General features: G+C 40.1%; 1 protein-coding gene across 1 annotated transcript; it reads right to left on the bottom strand.

The window, feature by feature from the left end:
* Positions 1-1,545: 1,545 nt before the first annotated feature.
* Positions 1,546-23,016, bottom strand: CASP3 (caspase 3). The gene is made up of 7 exons (XM_047772343.1): positions 22,865-23,016; positions 12,352-12,419; positions 9,902-10,026; positions 5,889-6,017; positions 5,383-5,558; positions 4,784-4,904; positions 1,546-3,345 (listed from the first exon to the last, which is right to left on the bottom strand). The coding sequence occupies exons 2-7, from the start codon at positions 12,402-12,404 to the stop codon at positions 3,113-3,115; spliced, it is 837 nt and encodes a 278-aa protein (XP_047628299.1). The 5' UTR covers positions 12,405-12,419; positions 22,865-23,016; the 3' UTR covers positions 1,546-3,112.
* Between the last annotated feature and the right edge of the window lie 22 nt (positions 23,017-23,038).

The raw sequence follows: 23,038 nt of genomic DNA on the forward strand, positions 1-23,038 counted from the left end.
GAGTCTGCGACCTACACCACAGCTCATGGCAACACTGGGTGAGGCCAGGGATCAAACCCGCATCCCCATGGATACTAGTTGGGCTTGTTACTGCTGAGCCACAATAGGAACTTCTACTGCCATTTTTATCATTAAAACGATGTTGTGATGAATAATCCTGGGTATACTTTTCTACATGTACAGGTATATGGGTAGTTTAGATTCCAAGATCAGAGACTGCTACCTCAGAGTAAATAATCTGATAGATGTTGCCAGATCCTCCTCCATAGGGAATTAGGCCATTTTGCCTTCCCTCCAATGAGAGAATATTATTTCCCCACACTTAGCTTTTTTGTCAATCTGATAGATGACAGGTGATACCTTAATTTAAGCTGCATTTCTCTTATGATATTGATTAAGCATTTTACCTGAGGTGTAAGGGACATTTGGTCTTTTTCTGTGAAATGTCTGTCCCTTGATCCATTTTTCTATTGAGTTCTTGGTCTTGGTCTTTTTCTTTTTAATATCTAAAATGCCTTTATTTAGTAGAGGTTTGAATGGGCTCAATTGTTAAGACATTAATAGTTGAGCCCATTGCTTTAAAAAAGTCTTAAAGTTGTTATTCATGCCACCTTCCACTTCTTGGAAACAGGAATTCCCTAATCCCAATCAGGAGTTTTATTTAGTTTTGTGACTTAAAAGTAACGGATGTTCTCTGTAGACGGACTGGGAGAAATGTAAAACCATTCATGTTTATACCTTCTCATATCTCTTTTCTAAGTACATTTAAAAAAAAAAAAAAAAGGAACATCTTCCCCTGTCACAACCCCACCTCCCAGAGGTGACCATCAGGGAACATCAATGGTTTATTCCACAGCCCCACAGTTCTCCCCCAACCCCCCCAACTCTATTAGCCCCATTAAAAACCTATGGGTGGGGAGTTCCCGTCGTGGCTCAGTGGTTAACGAATCCGACTAGGAACCATGAGGTTGCGGGTTCGGTCCCTGGCCTTGCTCAGTGGGTTAACGATCCGGCGTTGCCATGAGCTGTGGTGTAGGTTGCAGACGCGGCTCGGATCCCGCGTTGCTGTGGCTCTGGCGTAGGCCGGTGGCTACAGCTCCGATTCGACCCCTAGCCTGGGAATCTCCATATGCCGCCGGAGCGGCCCAAGAAATAGCAACAACAACAACAAAAAAAAAGACAAAAAAAACCCAAAAACCTACGGGTGGAAAATGTTTCGTTTTGGCAATATCCTTTACACTCTGCTACTCCCCATTTCTCAAAGCAAGGAAATAAAAATATGGTCATATTTAGGGGTTGTGATCTATGCAAACTTAGCATCCTTCCTGGCATCATGGTAATTTTAGAAACAGGCCCTTCTGGGAGGGCTGGGGAAGCATAGGAGGTCTGCTTATTCTATCCAGTGATTTCCACCATCTTAAAATATTTGATTAGAGGGTCCTGTTGCATCTTCTTTGACCCTTCTAAATCAACCACTTGGTTAAAAATATTTTAACTTCACTTAGTAGCACCTCAGAAACAATAAAAACTCAAACATGTTGGTGATTTTAAGTTAAAATTTATATTTAGAAATTAAAATTCATAGCAAAATTTTACAAAATTCTCACATAGGAACACACCTTAAGATACTATTGCATGCTTCATTTACTCAGAGTATACACACCATCAGAACAAATAGTTGTCATTTATAAATGTGAGTTCCTTTCCTCTAGCAAAAGAAAGCTCATAGGAAATGTCAGACCAAAAACCAGTGAGACACAGCAATACAGGGATGGCTCAACCTCTTGAGCAAGGAGCCTTGGAGCCTGGCCCCTCCAGCTGGGGGCTGGCTGTACCACTTCTCCTCTCTGGCTTTCTGTTTCCCTGGGCACAAAGGAGGGAAGACTGGATGATCTCTATAAAGTCCTGGTTGCCATGATCCTTTCATTTCAGGGAACGTGTATATAATCCTAACAGTATCATTCTCCTTTGATTGTACACAGCAACAGAATTTAACATGCTCAAAAATTTTACTACCAAAAAGAGTTATCATTTTTTATTATGACTCATTATCTTTGGAAAATTGCCATTTCAGAAGTTTGATTTGGTTTACTTTCTTGGAGCTTCCTGCCCTGGGGGCATCCATACTATATCTGTGAAGAAACTAACCAGCATGTAATCTGTGGATCAGCCATCATTACATAGGATGCACTGTGTTCCCATTCAGGCTCAAACAATCTTGTAATTATGGAAATTATCAGCCCTGCTGACTGATTTGCTGTTTCTTTCTTACACCTCATTGTATGTCCTTTAAGTTGTATTGTAGTATGTTCCTATAGAATTTCTTCAATTCATGCTGCTATCAATGTTATCAAAGTTTGAGGGTATGCGAGACTCAGTGGCTGATGCAAGAGCTGCATTTTAGCACCTTATAGTCCTAACTCTGCCTCCTTCTAATAATGTTTTATTTAGCCTTAAAAGAGTCAACTTTGTTTGCTCACACATTCTCATGTAAAACATTTGGTTCCTTTTCAATATTAACCATGATTTTTTTTTTAACAACAAAGACATAATCAAGACAAACATCACAAAACCATGCACTCAGATAAGTAATGTAAAAATACCACTGTCTTATCTCCAAATACTAATTCTAAAATCAAGGTCTACAAGGCTTTGACCATGCCCATGGGTTCTCAAGTTCTACGGTGCATTATTCTACATTTTCATTTCTATAGCCTGACAAAAACCGGAACATGTACTTTGAAATGAACCTATCATTATCACTGAAATTCATCACTGTAATGTTTAACTTTTTCCCTAATTCCTTGAAAATTCATAGCACAGCATCATCACTAAAACTTGCTAATTATGAGAGCTATTAATTATAATCATTTCCTCTCATAATGACTGTACCACTTTCCATTTTTATTTATTCTTAATTAAATTCAATGTCAACTACCTGATTGTGTTTGAGGTAGGTTCATAGTTCTATTGATATAAAATTGGCATGTTGCAAAGTATCACCTGGGGCATTAGATTAGATTTAAATGAGAGAGGAAAATATAGTATCAGTTAAACCATTTCCTCATTTCACATACAAATTAAAAAAAAAAACCCAAAATCATTCATTTCTTTAGTGATTAAAAAAATAGAGTTCTTTTGTGAGCATGGACACAATACATGGAATCTGTTTCTTTGCATGAAAAGTAGAGTCAGTAGAAAAGGACTCGAATTCTACTGCTACCTTTCGGTTAACCCGAGTAAGAATGTGCATAAGCTCAAGCTTGTGAGCGTACTGTTTCAGCGTTGCACAAAGTGACTGGATGAACCAGGATCCATCCTTTGAATTTCGCCAGGAATAGTAACCTATGAGGCAAAATATAAGTAAAATATGATGAATAACTGATGTTAGCTGATTTAATAAACTACAGCATAATCACGATGATAAAAATAAGCATAAACATCCACAGGCAATATTAGCCATAAAAAGAAAAAAAAAATGACACTTGATTCCAGGAGTAATGATGCTGGAGGGCAAACAAAACAAAACCCCAAATCAAACAGGTGCTATATATGTACCTCTGCTTTCAACAAGGAAAAAAGGTGTGGACTACTTTTAGCATCAGATTACTGAGAATTCTACTTTACTGGGCTTCCCTTCCAATAGGGAAGAACAGGTGAACATGCAGAAGATGGAAAAGCAAAGAAATAAAAAGGATCATCATAAGTAGCAATCAGATTATTGGCTTATCCAAGAAATAACTTGCTTACATATGCACACACACTTATTTGCATGCTTTTCTACAGATCATCTGAAGAGTATAATAACACACTACAGTGTATTTAAAAGTCCAAAAAGGGGGGAGTTCCCGTCGTGGCGCAGTGGTTAACGAATCCGACTAGGAACCATGAGGTTGCGGGTTCGGTCCCTGGCCTTGCTCAGTGGGTTAACGATCCGGCGTTGCCGTGAACTGTGGTGTAGGTTGCAGACGCGGCTCGGATCCCGCGTTGCTGTGGCTCTGGCGTAGGCCGGTGGCTACAGCTCCGATTCGACCCCTAGCCTGGGAACCTCCATATGCCGCAGGAGCGTCCCAAGAAATAGCAAAAAGACAAAAAAAAAAAAGTCCAAAAAGGGGAAGTTGTGTATTTATTATACTTTTTCCACATTAACTACTGGATCCACTGCTTTTAATTTCAAAGTACTTATCTGGAAAAATGCCTGGAGGTTAAAAGAATTCAGACTGAGCAATATTTAAATATGCAACATGGTTTAAAATTACATTTGCCCTATATTTCCAAGCTTTGTGACACCCTGAGTTAGCTGTATAAGTAAACAATTGTATGATCAGTACATATTTATTTATATCATGATATGTGCAACAAAACTACATAAAAGTGGAGGTTAATAACCTATTCATAAATCATTTGTAACTTGATATTTTCCCTCAATCCACTTCCACCTGCTCATATGCTATTTATATTTACCGTTTGTATTTCCTACCTTCCAAAGAATTCCTGGAAAACACACCTCTCTTCTATTCCAGGAAGTGGGTGAAGCTCTGACTTGGCCCATGTTATAATACAGTTTCCAAGTGGTAGTAAATTTATGAATGACACTGTGTAAGTATGCTTTCTTATATATGCATATTTCCTAGCCAAACTTGGTCAAAGACAACTTTTTGAGACCTGTTTGTGGTTAAGGTACCCTGAAATTCAGAAGATGGCTGTTTCTTATGGATATCAAAATCTTGACAGCCTTTGTTTAAAATCTGCACATAACATTTGGTATTTGTAAGTTTCTTACCAGGTGCTGTAGAATATGCATACAAGAAGTCTGCCTCAACTGGTATTTTCTGACACGCCATGTCATCCTCAGTCCCACTGTCCGTCTCAATCCCACAGTCCAATTCTGTGCCTCGGCAGGCCTAGAGGTTAGAAGATAACATTTAAAAAAAAAAAAACTTTATGGCATATGGAAGTTCCCAGGTTAGGGACTAAATCTGAGCTGCAGCCGTGGCAAAGCTGGATCCTTTAACACACTGTGCCAGGCTGGGGATTAAATCCACACCACCACAGTGACCTGAGCTGCTGTAGTCAGGTTCTTAACCCACTGCACCACAGCAGGAACTCAATACACATTTATTTTTTAAAAAATGTGTATACATGCACAACTATTATTTCTAAGAAATATAAAGGTTGTGTAAAAACTCGTTAATTATACACAATCCTTTTGCTATAAGTCTAAAATTAAAATCTATTCTGTATCTCCTAAGTGGTGGTTTAAATAAATAAAAAGTAGTAATAGTTCAGTAGCTTCAGGGAAAAAAAAAATCCTTTGGAAAATCCACAGTTGAGTAAATGGATCCTTAATGAATCCTCAGTAACTGCTCAGTTATATATTACCTGAATTATGAAAAGTTTGGGTTTGCCAGTTAGAGTTCTACAACAGTCCCCTCTGAAGAAACTTGTTAATTTTTTCAGATCAACAGGTCCATTTGTTCCAAAAATTTTTCCTTCTTCACCATGGCTTAGAAGCACGCAAATAAAACTGCTCCTTTTGCTATGGTCTTCTTTAGAAACTGGAAAAACATTTACAAATAAGGAAAACCAACAACCAACCAATGCAATTTTATTCAACAATCTCAGATACACAGTAAGGGAGTAAGAGGAAGGATTCTGAGAAGAGAACTAAGAGATCATGTAAACCCAACTTGGGACAAAGCGACGCACCTCCAACCCTTCTGGGGAGTTGGTGTGAAGAACATGTTTTACTTATATAAAATATACACAGCAGGATTATGTACAGTTCAGTTTCATCATTCTTGTGCCTTATTTTTATATATGTATCATTATAGCTAGACCATAACATAAATTGGACAATGAAGATCATTCTGTTCATTATTCCTTACCACTGTGCATTAACTCCAAAATTTCCTCACGTGTAAGATCATTTTTATTCCTGACTTCATATTTCAAGTTTGTGAAGGTTTCCCTGAGATTTGCAGCATCCACATCTGTACCAGATCGACATGCCATTCCTTGAACAGAAAGAGTTATTTTAATTGCATTTAAAAAAAAAATGAACTGTCCTGAAATGAACTATTCAGTGAGTCACATGATCCACAAGAAGCTCTTCCTTTCAAATGTTAAGAAAATTCAATATTCTGATCCTGGTGACACAGTCTCTTTCATTTCTTAGCATATAAGACACTTTGTAATATGTCTTTCACAGCTGCTTAGATAGTGAAAAAGAAACAAATGCCTAACGAGAGGGGTTTGGTTAAATATAATTACCATCCATTTATATAATGGGATATTATGTTGCCATGAAAATTTTGTAGACAAAATTTTCCATGGGAAAAATGGTCACTGTGAAAAAGAAAAAATGACACAGACACACACACATATGTATCAACACACACATCTCACACACTCAGAGGAACTTAAGTTCCTAACAATTCTAAGATACATTAGTACTTTCATAATATCTTTTTAGGAAAAACCCCACAAACCACTGCACCACACATGCTATTCATCAGGCCTTCTGCTCTGTGTGAGCTCCTTTAACCCTTCCCACCACCAGGAGACCATTATCATGACTGGTTCATTTGCACAGATGTAGGACCTGCAGCACAAAGGAGGCCAGGAACTAGGACAAAGTAATGAGGTTGGTGTGAGGCCTGTACCCCAGGGGTCCTGGGCTTTCCTCAGTCCTTACAGTGCCTTCCATGTACATGTACAGGTTGACTGAATGATGCACTCAGATTTAAAAATTCTAAAGCACTGGAGGTTGTGTGTGGGGGAAAGGACACACAGAATTGAGTAAACTTAACACATATGAATAGAAAAAAAGACTTGAGGGAGTTCCCTTGTGGTGCAGTGCTTTTAAGTATCTGGTGTTGTCACTGCAGCAGCTCAGATTGCTGCTGTGGTGCAGGGTGTTTTGTTTTTTCGGTCTTTTTTTAGGGCCACACCTTCCCAGGCGAGGGGTTGAATTGGAGCTGTAGTCCTCAGCCTATGCCACAGCCATGCCGGATCCTTAACCCACTGAGCAAGGCCAGGGATCGAACCTGGGTACTCATGGAAACTAGTCGGGTTTGTCTCCGCTAAACCATGACAGGAACTCCCTTTTTTTTTTGTGGCCCAGGTTTGATCCTTGGCCTGGATCCATATGCCATGGGTGAGGCAAAGAAACAAAACAAAACAAAACAACACACCTAGATGTTTCTGGCTCTAAGTTATTGTTGATTATCTGAGTAGTGTGATTATGATCGATTTTTAATTTTTCTTTTGCTTATCTGTTAATTTCTGAAATTTATATTACAGCCATATATTACTTTTATAAAATTAAAGTAAGCTCATCAAGATTTTGATACTGGAAAGGCTGAGGACGCCATGCAGCTGTGTGACAGGTGACTGATTCTGGTCCTGATTTGTGAGACACCTAGTAGTAGAACAGAAAACACCAGGCTGTCAGAGATGGTTCTGAAAACCTGACCTTCAAATTTCAAAGAACAGGAACTCACTCTAAGGCTAGAGCCAGACTCTGGGGTTAAGCATTTTTGGGGGAAAGAGAACAACATGCCCCCTTCCCTTTAAAGATAAGAAAGCACTCAGGAGGCACTAGGGATGCAAAGAATAATATGATATATATAATTAACACTGTTGTATGTTATATATGAAAGTTGTTGAGAAAGTCCATCCTAAGGAAAAAATATTTTTCTATTTAATTTTTGTATCTATATGAGATGATGGATGGTTCACCAAACTTACTGTGATCATCATTTCATGATGTAAGTCAAATCATTATGATATACATCTTAAACTTGTAAGTGCTGTGTGTAAATTATATCTCAATAAAACTGGAAGGAAAAAAAAATAGTAAGTGGAGTTCCCTGGTGGCCTAATGGTTATGCATTGGCATTGTCACTGATGGGGCTCAGGTCATTGCTATGGTGCAGGTTTGATCCCTGGCCCCAGAACTTGCATGCCACAGGCATGGCTAACAAACAAACAAACAAAAAACCCAATACGTTCACCTATTTAAAATTCCATGGGCACAGGGCACATTCATTAGCAATGTGAGGCAGAATACCTAACAGAAGGTGGTCTCTCAACTTTCAGCTGAAGGCAAAGCAAATGGTGCTATTCGGGTGTAGACACTCATTTTCAACTACTCTTTCCTCACTCCTTATAGTGAATGGAACACCAAAATCCTGCTATCTTTCCAGTGTAATCTGGCTTCTTTCCTTTTTCACCAGCACTCTGGTAAAGAGTCTCCTAAAATGAACCAGCAGTTCATTCTAGTCTCTCTAACTAAAATTAATTCTAATACGATGAATGGGCCAATTCACAGCACCAGTTTAAAAATAAAAAAAGTGAAGAAACAGCGAAAGTATTCGCTTATATGGTAAATTATGCAAATCAAGTGAATACTATACTTTGGGAATGGAATATTATATAATTATTAAATGAACAGATACAAAAATTATATAGCAACACAAAAATGCTTGTATTATATTAAATGGAAAAGCAGGATACAATATTGCTTGTGTATTATGAATAAAATTAAGCTTTGAAATAAACTGGCAAAAAAATATCAAGTAATATAGCAAGATGTTAATTAGCTTTTTTAGGATTATAAGGGATTTTATTCTTTTTATTATTTTTTTTGTCTTTTTTTTTTTTGCTATTTCTTGGGCCGCTCCCGCGGCATATGGAGGTTCCCAGGCTAGGGGTCCAATCGGAGCTGTAGCCACCGGCCTACACCAGAGCCACAGCAACGCGGGATCCGAGCCACGTCTGCAACCCACACCACAGCTCACGGCAACGCCAGATCCTTAACCCACTGAGCAAGGCCAGGGATGGAACCCGCAACCTCATGGTTCCTAGTCGGATTCGTTAACCACTGCACCACGATGGGAACTCCGGGATTTTATTTTTTTACATTCTCTTTCTTTCCCTTTTTTTGGCTGCACCTGTGGCATGTGGAAGTTCTTGGGCCAGGGATGGAATCTGAGCGGCAGCTGCAACCTATGCCACAGCTGTGGTAACGCTGGACAGAACCTAGCCTCAGCAGTGACCCGAGCTGTTGCAAGCTGCTGCAGAGATGATGCTGTATCCTTAACCCACTGCACCAGTATAGAGACTAAGCAGGGGTTCTGGTGATCAGGCTGTTGTGAACTAAGAGCAATTTCTGTAGAGTGGTTGAGGTAGAAACAGAAGACTGGCTTAAAGGAATGGAAAGAAGCGAAGATGGCATTTAAAGTACATGTTTTTAAGATTTAGGGAAGGAGACAAAAATCAGATCCAAGGCAGCAGGGTAAAAGAAAGGTGTCTTCAAGGTGGGGAGTCTGTCATCTTTGCAGGAGAAAAGGAGAAAGTCAACAGAGCAAAAGAAGATATAGGAGGTAAAGCCACATAGAAGGTGGATCCCGAGGTGGGGCTAAGGCTCAGAGCCCCAGCTCTGCTGCTGAATCATCTGTGTGACTCTGTATAAGGATTTTAACTTTTGGCATCTAATAGTGGTTACTTTTCAGGGCTATTGTAAAGAGTTAATTAAGACCATTCCTGTGAGGGCCTTGAACAGTTCCTGGAAAGGAAATATACTACTGCTTACTATTTGTTGAGATCTTTCCATGAGCATGAAAGAGGGAGCAGGAAGATAAAGAAGCAAGGTTACAGAGAAGTCAGGGCAGGAGAGGCCAACACACAGGAAGAGGGAGAGATTCTGATGATGGGCAGAAGATTGAGAGTTCATATTGAATTGTAGGACCCTTAGGGTCCTGCTCTATCTCTACTTCATGGCTATTCTATGTCATTAGCTTACTAACTAATAATATCAATTCTGTTTTGTATAATATACCAAATATAAATGGTAAAAATATTTGTGAAGGATTAAAAACCATCCTATGATACATACCGGTATTTTTATCAAAGTTCTTATTATTAATTATTATACATAAACCCATTTCAGGATAATCCATTTTGTAACTGACATCCAAGGATATTCCAGAGTCCATTGATTTGCTTCCATGTAAGATCTTTCTGTTTGGAAATCAAACAACAGTTTACAAACGGAGAAATGACCACTGCTGCTATTCACATTAACACAACTTCTCTAACACGTAAGAACAGTTAACATTTGTTGAATATAATGTGCCAGGTTGTGTGTGACAGACTTTTCCTCACTAAAATTCATAAACACTCATTTCACAGATGGAGAAGTGACTAGCTTGAGGCTGATGGTTATGCAGATACGGGCTCAGACCTAAGGCTGAAAGCATCTTTTGGATTAAAGAATTCAAAATTTTAATCTCGGAGTTTCCGTCTTGGTGCAGTGGAAACAAATCCAACTAGGAACCATGAGGTTGCAGATTTGATCCCCGGCCTCGCTCGGTGGGTTAAGGATCCAGCGTTGCCGTGAGCTACGGTGTAGGTTGAAAACGTGGATCAAATCTAGCATTGCTGTGGCTGTGGCGTAGGCCGGCGACTACAGCTCTGATTAGACCCCTAGCCTGGGAACCTCCATATGCCATGGGTGCAGCCCTAAAAAGACAAAAACAAGTAAGTAAATAAATTTTAATCTCTATATTTTTATTTTAATAAATTTTAAATCTATATATTTTAAATAAATAAATTTTAATCTCTATATTTTTCTTCCTTTGAATTTAATTAAAATTTCACCAGATATGTTTTACATTTTAAGTTTGTGAAATATTTTATCCTTCAAGGTAAGGGTGAAACCTTAAAAATTACCCTGAAGTAATACGGAAACCAGCAAAAGGCAAATATGACTCAAAATAAAATATTTATCACAATTCCTAAATTGTTCCTTAAATCCTCTGCATTGAACAAATTAATAATTTATTGCCACATAAAGTCAGTGTTGTAAGTAAGTAATTGAAAATATTTATCTGAAGGTCCCTTATCCAGATCAGGATCAATAAACTGTCATCTAGATCAGGATCAATAAACTTTTTCTCAAAGGGCAAACTATTAAGTCATCTAGATCAGGATCAATAAACTTTTTCTCAAAGGGCAAACTATTAAGTATTTTAATATTCAGTATTTAGCTGTACAGTCTCTGTTGCAGCCACTCCATCCTGCTGGTGGAAGTAGCCCAGGACAGTATGTATGTGAATGGGTGTGGCTATGTTCCAATAAAACTTGACCAAAACAGTCTGCAAGCCCGACTTCTGATCTAGACTGAGAAACAGCCAAATATCAATACCTAAAGTCCATGCACTTATACGCGCAACTTGGCAGTATTTCACATTATATGCAATTCCAAAAAAATTTTTGGAAAAAGACTAAAATAGTAGATTATGTTCTGTAAGATAAAAAAAAAGTAGGAAATGTGTATATCACTTAAAAGTTTTTTTAAAAAAGGCAAAAAACCTCTAACTGACATCCAAGGATATTCCAGAGTCCATTGATTTGCTTGTCAAAAGTTTAATTTGTAGGACAATTCCTTTGTTAATAAACAAATATTGCAAAAATCTTCAATGGTAATCTGTGAACAGTACTGCTATGATAGTATTGTTTAGTACTAACATTAGTTTATAATTCTTTGGGTGGTCCAGAATAATAATACCAGGCCTCAGAAGTAAACTTATTTTTAGGGCTCCCCCATGGCATATGGAGGTTCCCAGGCTAGGTGTTGAATTGGAGCTACAACCGCAGGCCTATGCCACAGGTCACAGCAACGCTGGATCCTTAACCCACTGAGCAAGGCCAGGGGATCAAACTAGATTCGTTTCTGCTGAGCCATGATGGGAACTCCAGAAGTAAACTTTTAGAATTAAACACATCCCAAGCAATCCCAAAAGAATAAAACAGACACGAATTAATTTAAGAATGTTTGAGTTCTATCTTTTCCCTTTCACCATCTGCTGGTTATTGGAAGCATCAATAAACACAATATTCCAAAAAGGAAGACTGGAAAAACCAAAGATAATCCGTAACTAGGCAATTTTTACCCAGACTGGTAACTGGTATTTTATTTTAGCCTTAAAACTCATAAAGAAGAGGCCAACCACCCCCCTCAAACACAAAACCCCTCATTCTGCAGAGAGATCTGAAAGGTGCATCTGTCTCTCACAGGTCATCCTTCTGCCACTGGGTGGGATTTCCAGCTACAGGTCGGCTACCCTCCACCCTCTCCACAGTTCCATAAAAGATCATTTTAAAGAGGAGATTCAGAGAAGATAATTTTACGTGTGTACAGCCACACAGCTGTCACATGAGGAAGGAAGTCTTCTGGGCCTCTCTGGCTTGAAAGCCCATATTCCTTCTGTGTTCTCAAAGTTTGCTGTATTACACACACCCCCATCTTTCTCTCATTGTATGAGATTCCATGTAAATACTCACGTCTCCAAAGTTTTAATGGATTTTGAATCCACTGAGTTTTTAGTGTTCGCCATGGGTACGTGTATTAACTAGAATATAAAGAAAATAGATGTTAATCAAAAAGTCATTACAAGTTCACTGTGTTATATTTATTTCAATGATTAGTTCCTTAAATAAATACTTTAGGAGTTCCCATCGTGGCTCAGTGGTTAATGAATCCAACTAGGAACCATGAGGTTGCAAGTTTGATCCCTGGCCTTGCTCAGTGGGTTAAGGATCTGGCGTTGCCGTGAGCTGTTGTGTAGGCTGCAGACGCGGCTTGGATTTGGCATTGCTGTGGCTCTGGCATAGGCCGGCGGCTACAGCTCCGATTAGAGCCCTAGCCTGGGAACCTCCATATGCCCAGGAGCAGCCCTGGAAATGGCAAAAAGACAGAAAAAAAAAAAAAAAAAAGGAAAAAAATTTATATGGACATTCTCACATTAGCAGTTACCATCCCTCCCCTAGCTTCCCCACTTCAGTTCAAAGCTTCTGGGGGTCAAACCTGAGAATAATCCTTTGTAAAGATGTGTTTAATGTGGCCCACTTCTCACTCTCTTTTGTTTTTGAGCTATGAAGTAAGTAGAAGTGTGCAGCCTGATACATGTTTTTACATTAGGATACCCCACCAGATCAAGATACAGATTGCAACTTGTTTCTATAACAACAGATCTGGTCGTTGCTAAGAACTCAGCCTTCCAACTCAACACAGTTCAAGCAGAGCCCCCAAACTTCCTATTATAATGGTATACCTCACATAATAACTGCTCTACAACGCGTAGATTTCTAAGAGATTTAGCACCAGGAAGTCCCAAACCTCCACATAATCTTTATTCTTAAACTAAGCCTAAGAATCCCAACTTCTCATTTAGGGGGGTGGACTGGCCTTAGGAAACTTGGAAGTAAAAACTGAAGTTCCTGCTTTTATTCTCCCATCAGACAATTCTGTTTCTCGCTCACAGTGAATGAGGCTTTATAATCAAAGCACCTGTCACTTCTTGAGCACTTACAGAGCAGGTGCAGAGCTAGGCATTGTTCTTTTATCTTGCAACAATGCTTTAAGTCAGGAAACCCAACTCCTAGTGACTCTGATAACAGTCCAGAGCTAAGTGATAGAGGCCCTCTTCTTTCTCCTGCCCTTCTGCCTCTGAAGAAGCCAATTCTTTACTACTTGTCCCTGGAGTTCTATCATGTCTCTTCTAGCTTTCCATAATCAACAATACTTCCTATAGCAACCTGCCTCCCTAAATAAAGAACAAAGCATGCCGAAGCCTTTCAATGAATGTTTGATTGTTTCAAATCTTGTGAAGAGATCAATTCAGATGAGGACAGAAGACCAGTAGCTTTGGCAAGAAAGTTATGGGTAGAGTGGGTATTGTCAGGAAAAACTGTCCTAGACGTGGAAACGGGCAAAAGAAATGACTGGATATTACGTCAAGGAGGTGCTGGGCATTGGCGAGAGGAAGCTTGGGGATTATCTGATTTTGCAGGGTGTCCTCTTTTGACTTATCTTCTCCTGCCGAGGTTATTTTACAACTTTGTAGGTTGTTAGGCCATAGGAAGTGGAAGCCATGCTAATGATTCTAATCTGCAGCAATGAATGTGAATCTTGTCTTGTAATGATGTGACTGATTTCCAACCTGGAGAAAAGATGACCCTCCCAAATTACACTTTATTGCCCAATGGGATATCAACTAGTTTTGCTTCCATTGGCGAATTCATTTCATTTCACCAAACAATTTATATCTATGTTTGTTGTTCTAGGTCTCTTCTGAATTGGTCTTAACATCCACTGATTCCATTATTAATTAATTGAATAAAATATTTGACACATATTTTATATTTATACAACAGCCAAGTCCCATACTTTTTGAAAGTTATACTTTAAGAGGATCAATGTTGCTGTAGTAAGTTGAGGAGAGAATGGGAAAAGAAAAATGTGTAAAGACAGCAAAACTGAGTAAACATAGTTTTACTCTGAAGGGTAAAGGAGTTGGGATGGTAGCTGAAGAGGGATGAGGGGTGGAAGAGTTCTTGTTTTGTCTGGTTTTATTTTTATTATTTATTTATTTTTGGCTGCATCCATGACACATGCAAGTTCCTGGGCCAGGGGTTGAACATGAGCCACAGCAATGACAATACCAAATCCTTAACCACTGGGCCACCACAGAACTCCTGTCTGGTTTTACCATCAGGGATCTCCCCTGTCTGGTTTTAAAGATGTGCCACCTAAGGCAGGTTTTTATGCTGATGAGAATGGCCCACAAAAAGTGAGACATTAATAAAGCAAGAGGAGAAAAAGTGAAGCTCTTGAAGGGATGAATGGTCTGTGAATCCAGTTCACATGTGGAGAGGCATTAGTCTCAGATAATAAGAATAAGTGAGGCTCAGCCACTGTAATGGCAGGAAGACAAACTCTGGGCACAACATCTGAAGGCTGGTGAATATGATGCAAGGATGGGGTACTTCTCACGTCATTGCACCTATTTTCTCTACATTTAGAAGATAAAACTTTGAGGCAAAAATCCCTAAAGGTCCCGTCCATACCTTCCTGTGTACTTACCCGTGCATTTTACCAAGTAATACAAAAACTAATCCTGCATAAAGCTAGCAAATGAGACAGGCATTCCCAGACACGAGTGAGAGGCATGTAAATCGTTACTGGCTCTTGAGAACATGATGACAACCTGTCCCCCCACCCCTCCATAAAGGCCTTGAATTTTGCGCTAGTAAATTTACTCTTCTAAGAATGCAGCCTAAGAAAATAACTCCAGGGATCAGGGAGAGGGCGGAGGAAGGATCTGCTCTACTCATCTAAATACTGGGCAGAGAAATAGTTAAGTTGTGGTGTCTCTGTACACTGGTTAGCACAGCTCTAAAACTTCTGAAAAGAACTTATCAATAACATGGGAAATGCGTGGAATATAAGGCTAAATAAAAAGAGGCTATAAAACTGTATAAAAACAGTATCATCTCAAAATAAACACAAGAAAAAGACTAAAAGTAGTTATATAGCATCTTTATATACTAACCTGTTTAACCATGGCTACTTCTGGGTGACGGAATCACTGGCGACTTAATTCCCCTTTAATATTTTTCTCTATTTTCTATAACATCTGCATTTGTAAAAGTTAGGAAAGAGGAACAAAGACTATTCTATAAAATAACATCTTTCAACAATGGTTGACTGTACCAATCAGGATTGTACTGGCCATTTCAGCTCTCAGCCTTGTTTCCAAAGCAAAACAAATAGGGGTATTTGACTACTAGGAAAGCAGCAACCCCTCCTTGACTGTTTGCATCATGTCTCAGCCTACCTGCCTTTATTTCTTTCATATGTACAATAAACATGCACTAGGTGCATGGACATCTCAAAATTCCTTGAACCATAAGTACAGAGGCCAATGTGCCCCAATGTATGTCAAAATATCCATGGTTGAAAAACAATGTTGCAGTTCATTTGACTGAGAGAGAAAGATAGGGTGGCTGACAATTCCAGAAACATAGGCAGATATGTAAGAGATGGTTTATTGAGATTATATTATAATCCAAGGGAAAACAGTATGGATGGTGCTTCCAGATTTTATGGTTAGCCTGTGGAAAATCTGGAGTGGAAAAAAAAAAAGACTTAATTGGAGTTCCCATCGTGGTACAGCGGAAACGAGTCTGACTAGGAACATGAGGTTGCAGGTTCGATCCCTGGCCTTGCTCAGTGGGTTAAGGATCCGGAGTTGCCATGAGCTGTAGTGTATGTTGCAGATGAGGCTCGGATCTGGCATTGCTGTGGCTCTGGCGTAGGCTGGCAGCTGTAGCTCCGACTAAATCCCTAGGCTGGGAACTTCCATATGCCTTGGGTGCAGCCCTAAAAGACAAGGAAAAAAAAAAAAAAAACCCCAAACAAACAAACAAACAAAAAAACACCTAATAAAGATAATTTCAGAAGGTGAAGCTAGAGCTCCTGCCAGTGTCTTTCTGGCCCCAGGGCTTGCCTCAAATTGGCCCTTTATTTGAGCTTACCAAATGTAGGGTACACAGTATGTATTCAGGAACCTCTAAATGCTGCTACATTCCCACCAGTGATCAAGGGCCTAAGATCTCTTATCCAACACTCCTGCCAACAGTGCAGTGATCCTTGGACTAAGGACACTAACTTCTAACAATCTTTGATTTTGTGTCAGCAATAAAGCTGTGGGATAAAGCGATTCTATCCTGATGACTGGTAACAGAAGTTTTAGATTGACATAGTAGCCAGCTTTCCGGAGTTTTCAAATACCTTTGAAGAACTCGAGTAGTTTTGTGCAGGTCTTAACACATGAATTTTTTAAAATAGCAAACACTACGGCACTGCACTATCTGAGGTTGGCTGAATGCAGGACACAGAACTGTGGCCACTGAGTGCCAACTAAAAATTATACACTCGGACTTTTGACTATGGGGAGGGTCCTCTAAACTCTTGTTCAAAAGTCATCTGTATTTGCTTCTTGGTTCATATGAAGTTAAGATGTCGTCTAAGTATAAGGTGACCTTTAAGTGGTCATTTCATTTTTATCCATTTAATCAACTTTCTTTAACCACATCATTTTTGATATTAGACATCAGATAGACAACTTTTTTTCAGTAAGGTATTTGATGGCTGAAAGAAAAAAAAAAAACAGACTTCTTTTTTGTTTGTTTGCTTATTTATTTTTGGCCGCACCTGAAGGATGTGAAAGTTCCTGGGCCAGGGTTCGAATCTGAGCCACAGCAGTGTCAATGCCAGATCCTTATCACGAGGCCATCAGAAAACCCCTGAATTATTTTACAATAGGATTTAAAACAGTTTCTATTTGATAAGGATTTCTCAGGAACAAATATGATAATGTATTTCATTCCCTCTATTAGTATCTGAATAATATGTATTGCAACAGTATCAGTTGACCTTTATATGCTACTGAAAATTTATATAATGGTAAACAAAATCCTCACTGCATTGGATATGCACATTGACTCTCTGCTTGTCACCATCTGCTTTTCCCACATGAAAGCATCAAATCCACACTCTTGGGAGCAGAGCTTTGGTCTCTGCAGACCTAACTTAAGGATTACACTCAGCATTACCTCACTGCCATTAGCTAATGCCTGGCTGAGTATAAGTTATTCTGGGCATGGTGATCTCATCTCAAAAGGATGGAAAAATTGTCCCCCAAGGAAAAAAATAACACCCTATATGATGATGGGAGTTTAAGTTCTTAGAACACTTTCATTTGACAAAACATAAAGAAAAATATACAATAAGGGCTTAAAAATATATATTGTAGCGTAGCAATGGACTTAACACGTATTGTTCCTTACTGCAATGATGCGTGGAATTCTTTCCATCAATTTGGGATGCTGATGATAATAAATTTCTGGAAATATACTGGGTTGCAGAAAAGTTGTAGGTAGACCAACTGACCTTAGGTGGCAATCCTGGGTCTTAGAATCAGCTAAGTTCCTAGATAGCTTTAATATTTGTCATTGAACAAGTGTTGTCACTCTAACAGTGAGATTTTAAAAAGTCAAAAAATTTTGTCAGTAGACGTCTACTGTCATTCTAAAACTCTTAAACATTTCAAGCTGTGTTTTCCTAAAGAAGTAAAAAGTTGCGATGACTTCCCTATTTATATTGTGGTTAGCCAATTAAAAGGACTATTGTATATTGCAATAATGAAATAAAACAGAATAAACTATCCATAGAATTCAAAAAGAGGAATATGAATTAATATCTAAATTTGAAATTTCTCTATCGAGTTATAAAGTTATCAACATTTTTGGGGAAAAAAAACACCTTGTTATTAAAAATGGCTTATAAGAATGCCTACAGTAGAGATTTCAAAATGAGATATTAATTTAATAAAATCACTTTGAGAGATTCCTACTCAGTTCCTGTCTCCCATCAGTTCTTGCTACCTGTGCTACAAGGAAGCGGAGGTAAGGTAATAAAAACTGGTCTCTGCCCTACTGAGTGGGTTTTAAATCTGAAAATGAGATGTAAGAACCAACATCACTCACTTTTGAATCATCTCCACAAATACGAGTATCTTAAAAAGAAAATTCCTTGTAAAAATTTATCAAAATGGGTAGCCAAAGAAAAGGTCAAGGAATGACAATGCAATATGTGATCTAGTGTTGGGTAATAACAGTTCCTCTTACTGTTGGTTCATAGGAGCTAAACTGAGCTAAAAGGTAAATTTATCTATACATGTATTTATTAATTATGTGTTTCTAGTTGGTCTCTCTACCAATGCTTTGGGGCATAATGATTTCCATTTTATAGTTCAGTTGACTGAGGCTATAAAGCAGTTAAGTAACTTTTAAATGCCAGAGCCGGGGTTCAAACCAGGATGAGAGGGTGAACTCTCACCATCTACATGGCTTAGAAGTACAGAGAAGGGGTAATGCTATCATTAATTTCAAGAAAGGAAACAAAAATCCATAACCTGGAAACACTAAGATGAGACATAGAGCATAAATAACACGACAGAAACTGACTGCAGGGACAGTGAAATAGTATAAAGGACATTTACTCCAGTTCATGAAGAAAATAGGAATGATGGCTATGGTGTGTGTGATGCCACTGGCTAATCTGATTCTTAAAGTAAAATAACTGGTTTCACATGAAGCATTCAGTATAAGTCATTAAGACATGTGTTTCTAGATCTTTATTTCCCTTTTCACTGTGATTTCTGGGGAGATTATTCAGACCTCTCTCAGTATCCGTGGAGGATTGGTCCTAGGACACTACCTTCCCGCCCCCATCAGGCAGCCATCAAAATCTGCGATGCTTTATGAGCAATGGTGCAGTGCAGTTGTGTGCAATGGTGCAGTATGTGCTTATAGAACCTGTAGACAAGGAGGGTGGCCTGTACTTTGGCCAGAAAACCTGAAAAACCTCAGGACTGTATTTATTACCAATTAGAGAGGGACAAAGTCTCAAAACAATCACATGTCCAGATTTAGTAAGGGAAACAGAAAGAAGATAATTTTCCAAAGTAGTTTGGATAAGAGATTTCCCTGGTAATGTACTAGAGGCTGTGTTGAAATCATTTCCCAGCTGGTCTCTGCATTTCTTTGGGAAGAATCACCGAACTGTATAGTCATTGGGCCTGGTAAAGTCAGACTTTCAACATTTATTTTATAATAACGGAGGAATCTCACATACAGCAAGTTAAATGAAATAAAGGTCAGTTGCACCCACACAAACAAAACCATTCCTTCCTTTTCTCTGGGAAGGATCACACCACCAGGGAGACAGACTGGAGGGCTCCCAACAACCCCAAACCAACAGGCCAGAAGGAACACAGTACTTACTAAAAGCAAGGGGCCTGTGTCTATGGAGGGACTGAAGAAGAAATGGGAAAGTCCTCGCAAGTCCTAAATATCAGGTCATGAAATAAATACAGAGTAAAGGATCTTGGATGTTTTTTATAAAAATTACAGATAACCTTTACTTAAGGCCTCCTCCCTCCTGCTGAGAATCACTCTGTATAGAAGTTTTACAACCACTAACCAGAGAAGGCTGGAAACTGTCAAGCCAGGGTCAGTAGTATTTATTCAGTTGTCATTTGTGCCATAATAACTGACTGGAATGAACACCAACTGTGTGCAGGGTAGCGACGTGAACCCTGAGGACATGAAGGAAGAGAGGAGACCAAGATCCTACCCTGGGAGCGAGGATCATACCAAGAGGTTCATTAGAATTGCCCCTACCACATGTCAGTTTCTTAAAACTGCAGAAAGCATGACTTTTTTTTCAGGATAGCAAAAGCCAATCTGATGTAATCAGATATAATGATTCATTTCTTTCTATGCAACAGGTTTTATTGCTACACTTTTATACACAATTATAGTGCTTCTTTACTGTTTTGCTTTCAAACTCAATTTCAAACACAATTTCCTGCTTCATCTGCCTTCTCAGGCTCACTGCATTCAAAAGTGGCTTGTTAGACGGATGCCAGGGTTTGGTACACAACTGCTAACTTTACCTTATTCTACCCTAATGCAGAAACTCTAAGCAATCTGAAGAACAAAACAGGCAGAGAATTTAACAAGGCCCAGAGATTTACAAAGCCTCGTCACAGACATTATCTCATTTTATCCTCCCAATAGCCCTGTAAGGTAGGTATATTACACATGCCTAATTTATGGATGCATTAGGAAGTGTCACCCTTTGGGACATGGCCTTGGGTTCTCTGAGAGCAGAGTACCCACTCCCCTCCATTACATTTGTATTTGTTAAATGTGTACACAACAATACCTAACAGTTTGATAATTTCACATCACTTTTCATACCCAGACACCAGAACAAAACAGTAAAAAATCATGTGACTGCCCTGTTAGATGTCAGTCTCTCAAAAATCACAAGAGGCAAGACTTCTTTTCAGGATAGCAAAAGCCAGTCTGATGTAACTCCATACATGATTCACTTTGCAACAGGTTTTATTGCTACAGTCCAATACTGCTCATTCATTAAAACACATTCTAACTTTCAAAAACCTTCTTTTGGCAAAGAGCAAAGCTGAACCAAAACTTTACATTTCACTCTTAGAGATCATGTAATCACAGCATATTCAAAGTGACTGAGTGCATTCTGAAAACAGGCTGGTCTAATGTTGCTTAGCACCTCCTCTGGGTACACATGTTACAGCAACTCCCTATGTCACCCCCACCATTCCTTTCTAGTCTGCATTATTTAACCTTAAACCTTAAATGTAAGTAACCTAAAATAGGTTTATTTTTTCTAGATAGGGCATAATCATTAAAAAGCATAATTCTGTAGTATTATGTCAGGCCCCGGATGTGGGGAAAGACAATAAGGAACAAGATAACAAGAAAAACACAGTTTCTTGAGGAATTTGGTTAGAGCTAGTAGTGTAAAGATAAGCAATTGCAAAGGAAATGTCACTTTCCTCTTAGGACCTGGATGATGCAAAAGGAACACTTAACAGATAGACTTAACCTTGAAGTTTAATGAGAACAGAAACATAAATAGGAGTTCCTCAGGCAAATGTGTGATGTAAAGAGAGGGAACACAAGAGTGTTCCAGGCAGAGAACAGCTAGTATTCATATCTGCATGGCTATGCAGAAAGTGAAACAACTATGACAAAAGATAAGAGAAGGGAAGGGACCAAGGTGCCAACCTATGCCTGGTTCTGTTAATCAAGTTGAGGGACTGGCTTTATCCTGTGGGCAAAGAAACCACTTTCTGGATTTTTATTTTGTAAAGATCCTTCAGCCTGTGCTATAAAGAATGGACTGGAGAGGTGCAGAGGATCTGGAAGTATGGAGGCCAATGAGGAAGCTCCTGTAGCTGGGTGAGAGCTTAGGATGACTTAACTCAGAGATGAGAGAAGTGGATAAATCCAGCGGGTATTTAGGTGGTCCAGGAGACTTGGTAGTTAACTGAAGGAGCGGAAAAGGTAGCTTGAGAAGGTTGGTTCCTAGTTTCTTGGCTTGGGGGCCACTTATTGAGAACTGGGAAAGAGGTAGCTGCTTTGGGAAATAAGGCTAGAGAGCAGACTCATTTTAAACAAGAATGACAAAGGCACTCTTTAATTCAACATGGGCTGAGGGGATTTCAAAGCAGTTCCTCAGGGATTTGAGCTATGGATACATAGCCACAGGCACGAGCTGTAAGGATTCATACAGGCTTTCAGGTCTGAACATGATCAGGAGTTTGATACTTGAAATTACCTCTTCAGAGCGCGGAGTCAAAAGTCAACCCGAGAAAATCTAGGCCTGAGACGAAGGCAAGAGAGACCAAACCCTCACCCAGTAATGGGAGGATCAGCCCCAAGGGCCAGAGCTTGACCAGCTCGCCTCCTGCCCTCAGGTCATCTTTTCTCTGAGCCCATCCTCTTCAACTTCTTTCCGATTCAAATTTCAGTCTCAGATCCCCGCTGCCTCCCGCTACCCGGGTCCGAGCTCCTACCACCCGGCCTCAGCGCCCCCGCCTGGCCTCCCGCACTTCTCCCCGGATTCAGCGACCGGGTCAAGCCTCCCGCTATCAAGCTTCGGCGTGCTGACCCAGTTCTACCGACTTCCTCTTTTTCCACCAGGCTTCTGGATCTTCGTTTATCCACCAATCCCCTGAGCTCGTTGACTCCGACTGGGTCTCCGCTCCCCAGCCTCCCGTTGCCCGGTTCCACATCCCGGTGTGGTCTCCCGCCACCCGTGCGGCCCAGCCTATCTTCAGTCCAGCCTCCCATCCCCAAAGCTCGGCATTCGCAGCCGGGTCTCCGCTCCCCGGCCTGGGCTCCCATCTCCGGGCTGCGTCTCTGGATCTGCGGGATTCAGCTCGTCCCCGCCCCCGTCGTCGTGGCAAAACAAAGGACCTACCGCCCGAACCCTGCCCGTCTCCCTGGAGAAGCTGCAGGCTCGCGCAGGTCCCCGGGGCGGGCGTTAGGTTTGGAGGGGTGGAGGGATCCGACCCAGGGCCACCGCACAGAGGACAGAATCTTGGAAGGCATCACTCACCGTCCAGCCCGCACACCGTAGTCACCTTCTCTCTCCCCGCCAACTCTGCTTCCGCCGCCGCAAAACTTGGAGTTGAGCTCCGCAGCAGACCCCGCCTCCAATGGCTCCGCCCCTCCGCTCCGCAAGCTCCACTCAAAGCCGACACGTTAGTCAGGCCCCAGCTCGCCCCGCCTC

This window comes from Phacochoerus africanus, chromosome 3 (assembly GCF_016906955.1).
Source record: "Phacochoerus africanus isolate WHEZ1 chromosome 3, ROS_Pafr_v1, whole genome shotgun sequence".
NCBI classification, from domain to species: domain Eukaryota; kingdom Metazoa; phylum Chordata; class Mammalia; order Artiodactyla; family Suidae; genus Phacochoerus; species Phacochoerus africanus.

Excerpts from the sequence above, each read along its gene's own strand:
- CASP3 (XM_047772343.1), bottom strand. The coding sequence starts at position 12,404 with ATGGCGAACACTAAAAACTCAGTGGATTCAAAATCCATTAAAACTTTG. Across the intron at positions 6,018-9,901 it reads GAACTTTGATAAAAATACCG|GAATGGCATGTCGATCTGGT; the intron begins GTATGTATCATA and ends TTTCTGTTCAAG. Across the intron at positions 5,559-5,888 it reads TTTGGAGTTAATGCACAGTG|TTTCTAAAGAAGACCATAGC; the intron begins GTAAGGAATAAT and ends ATGTTTTTCCAG.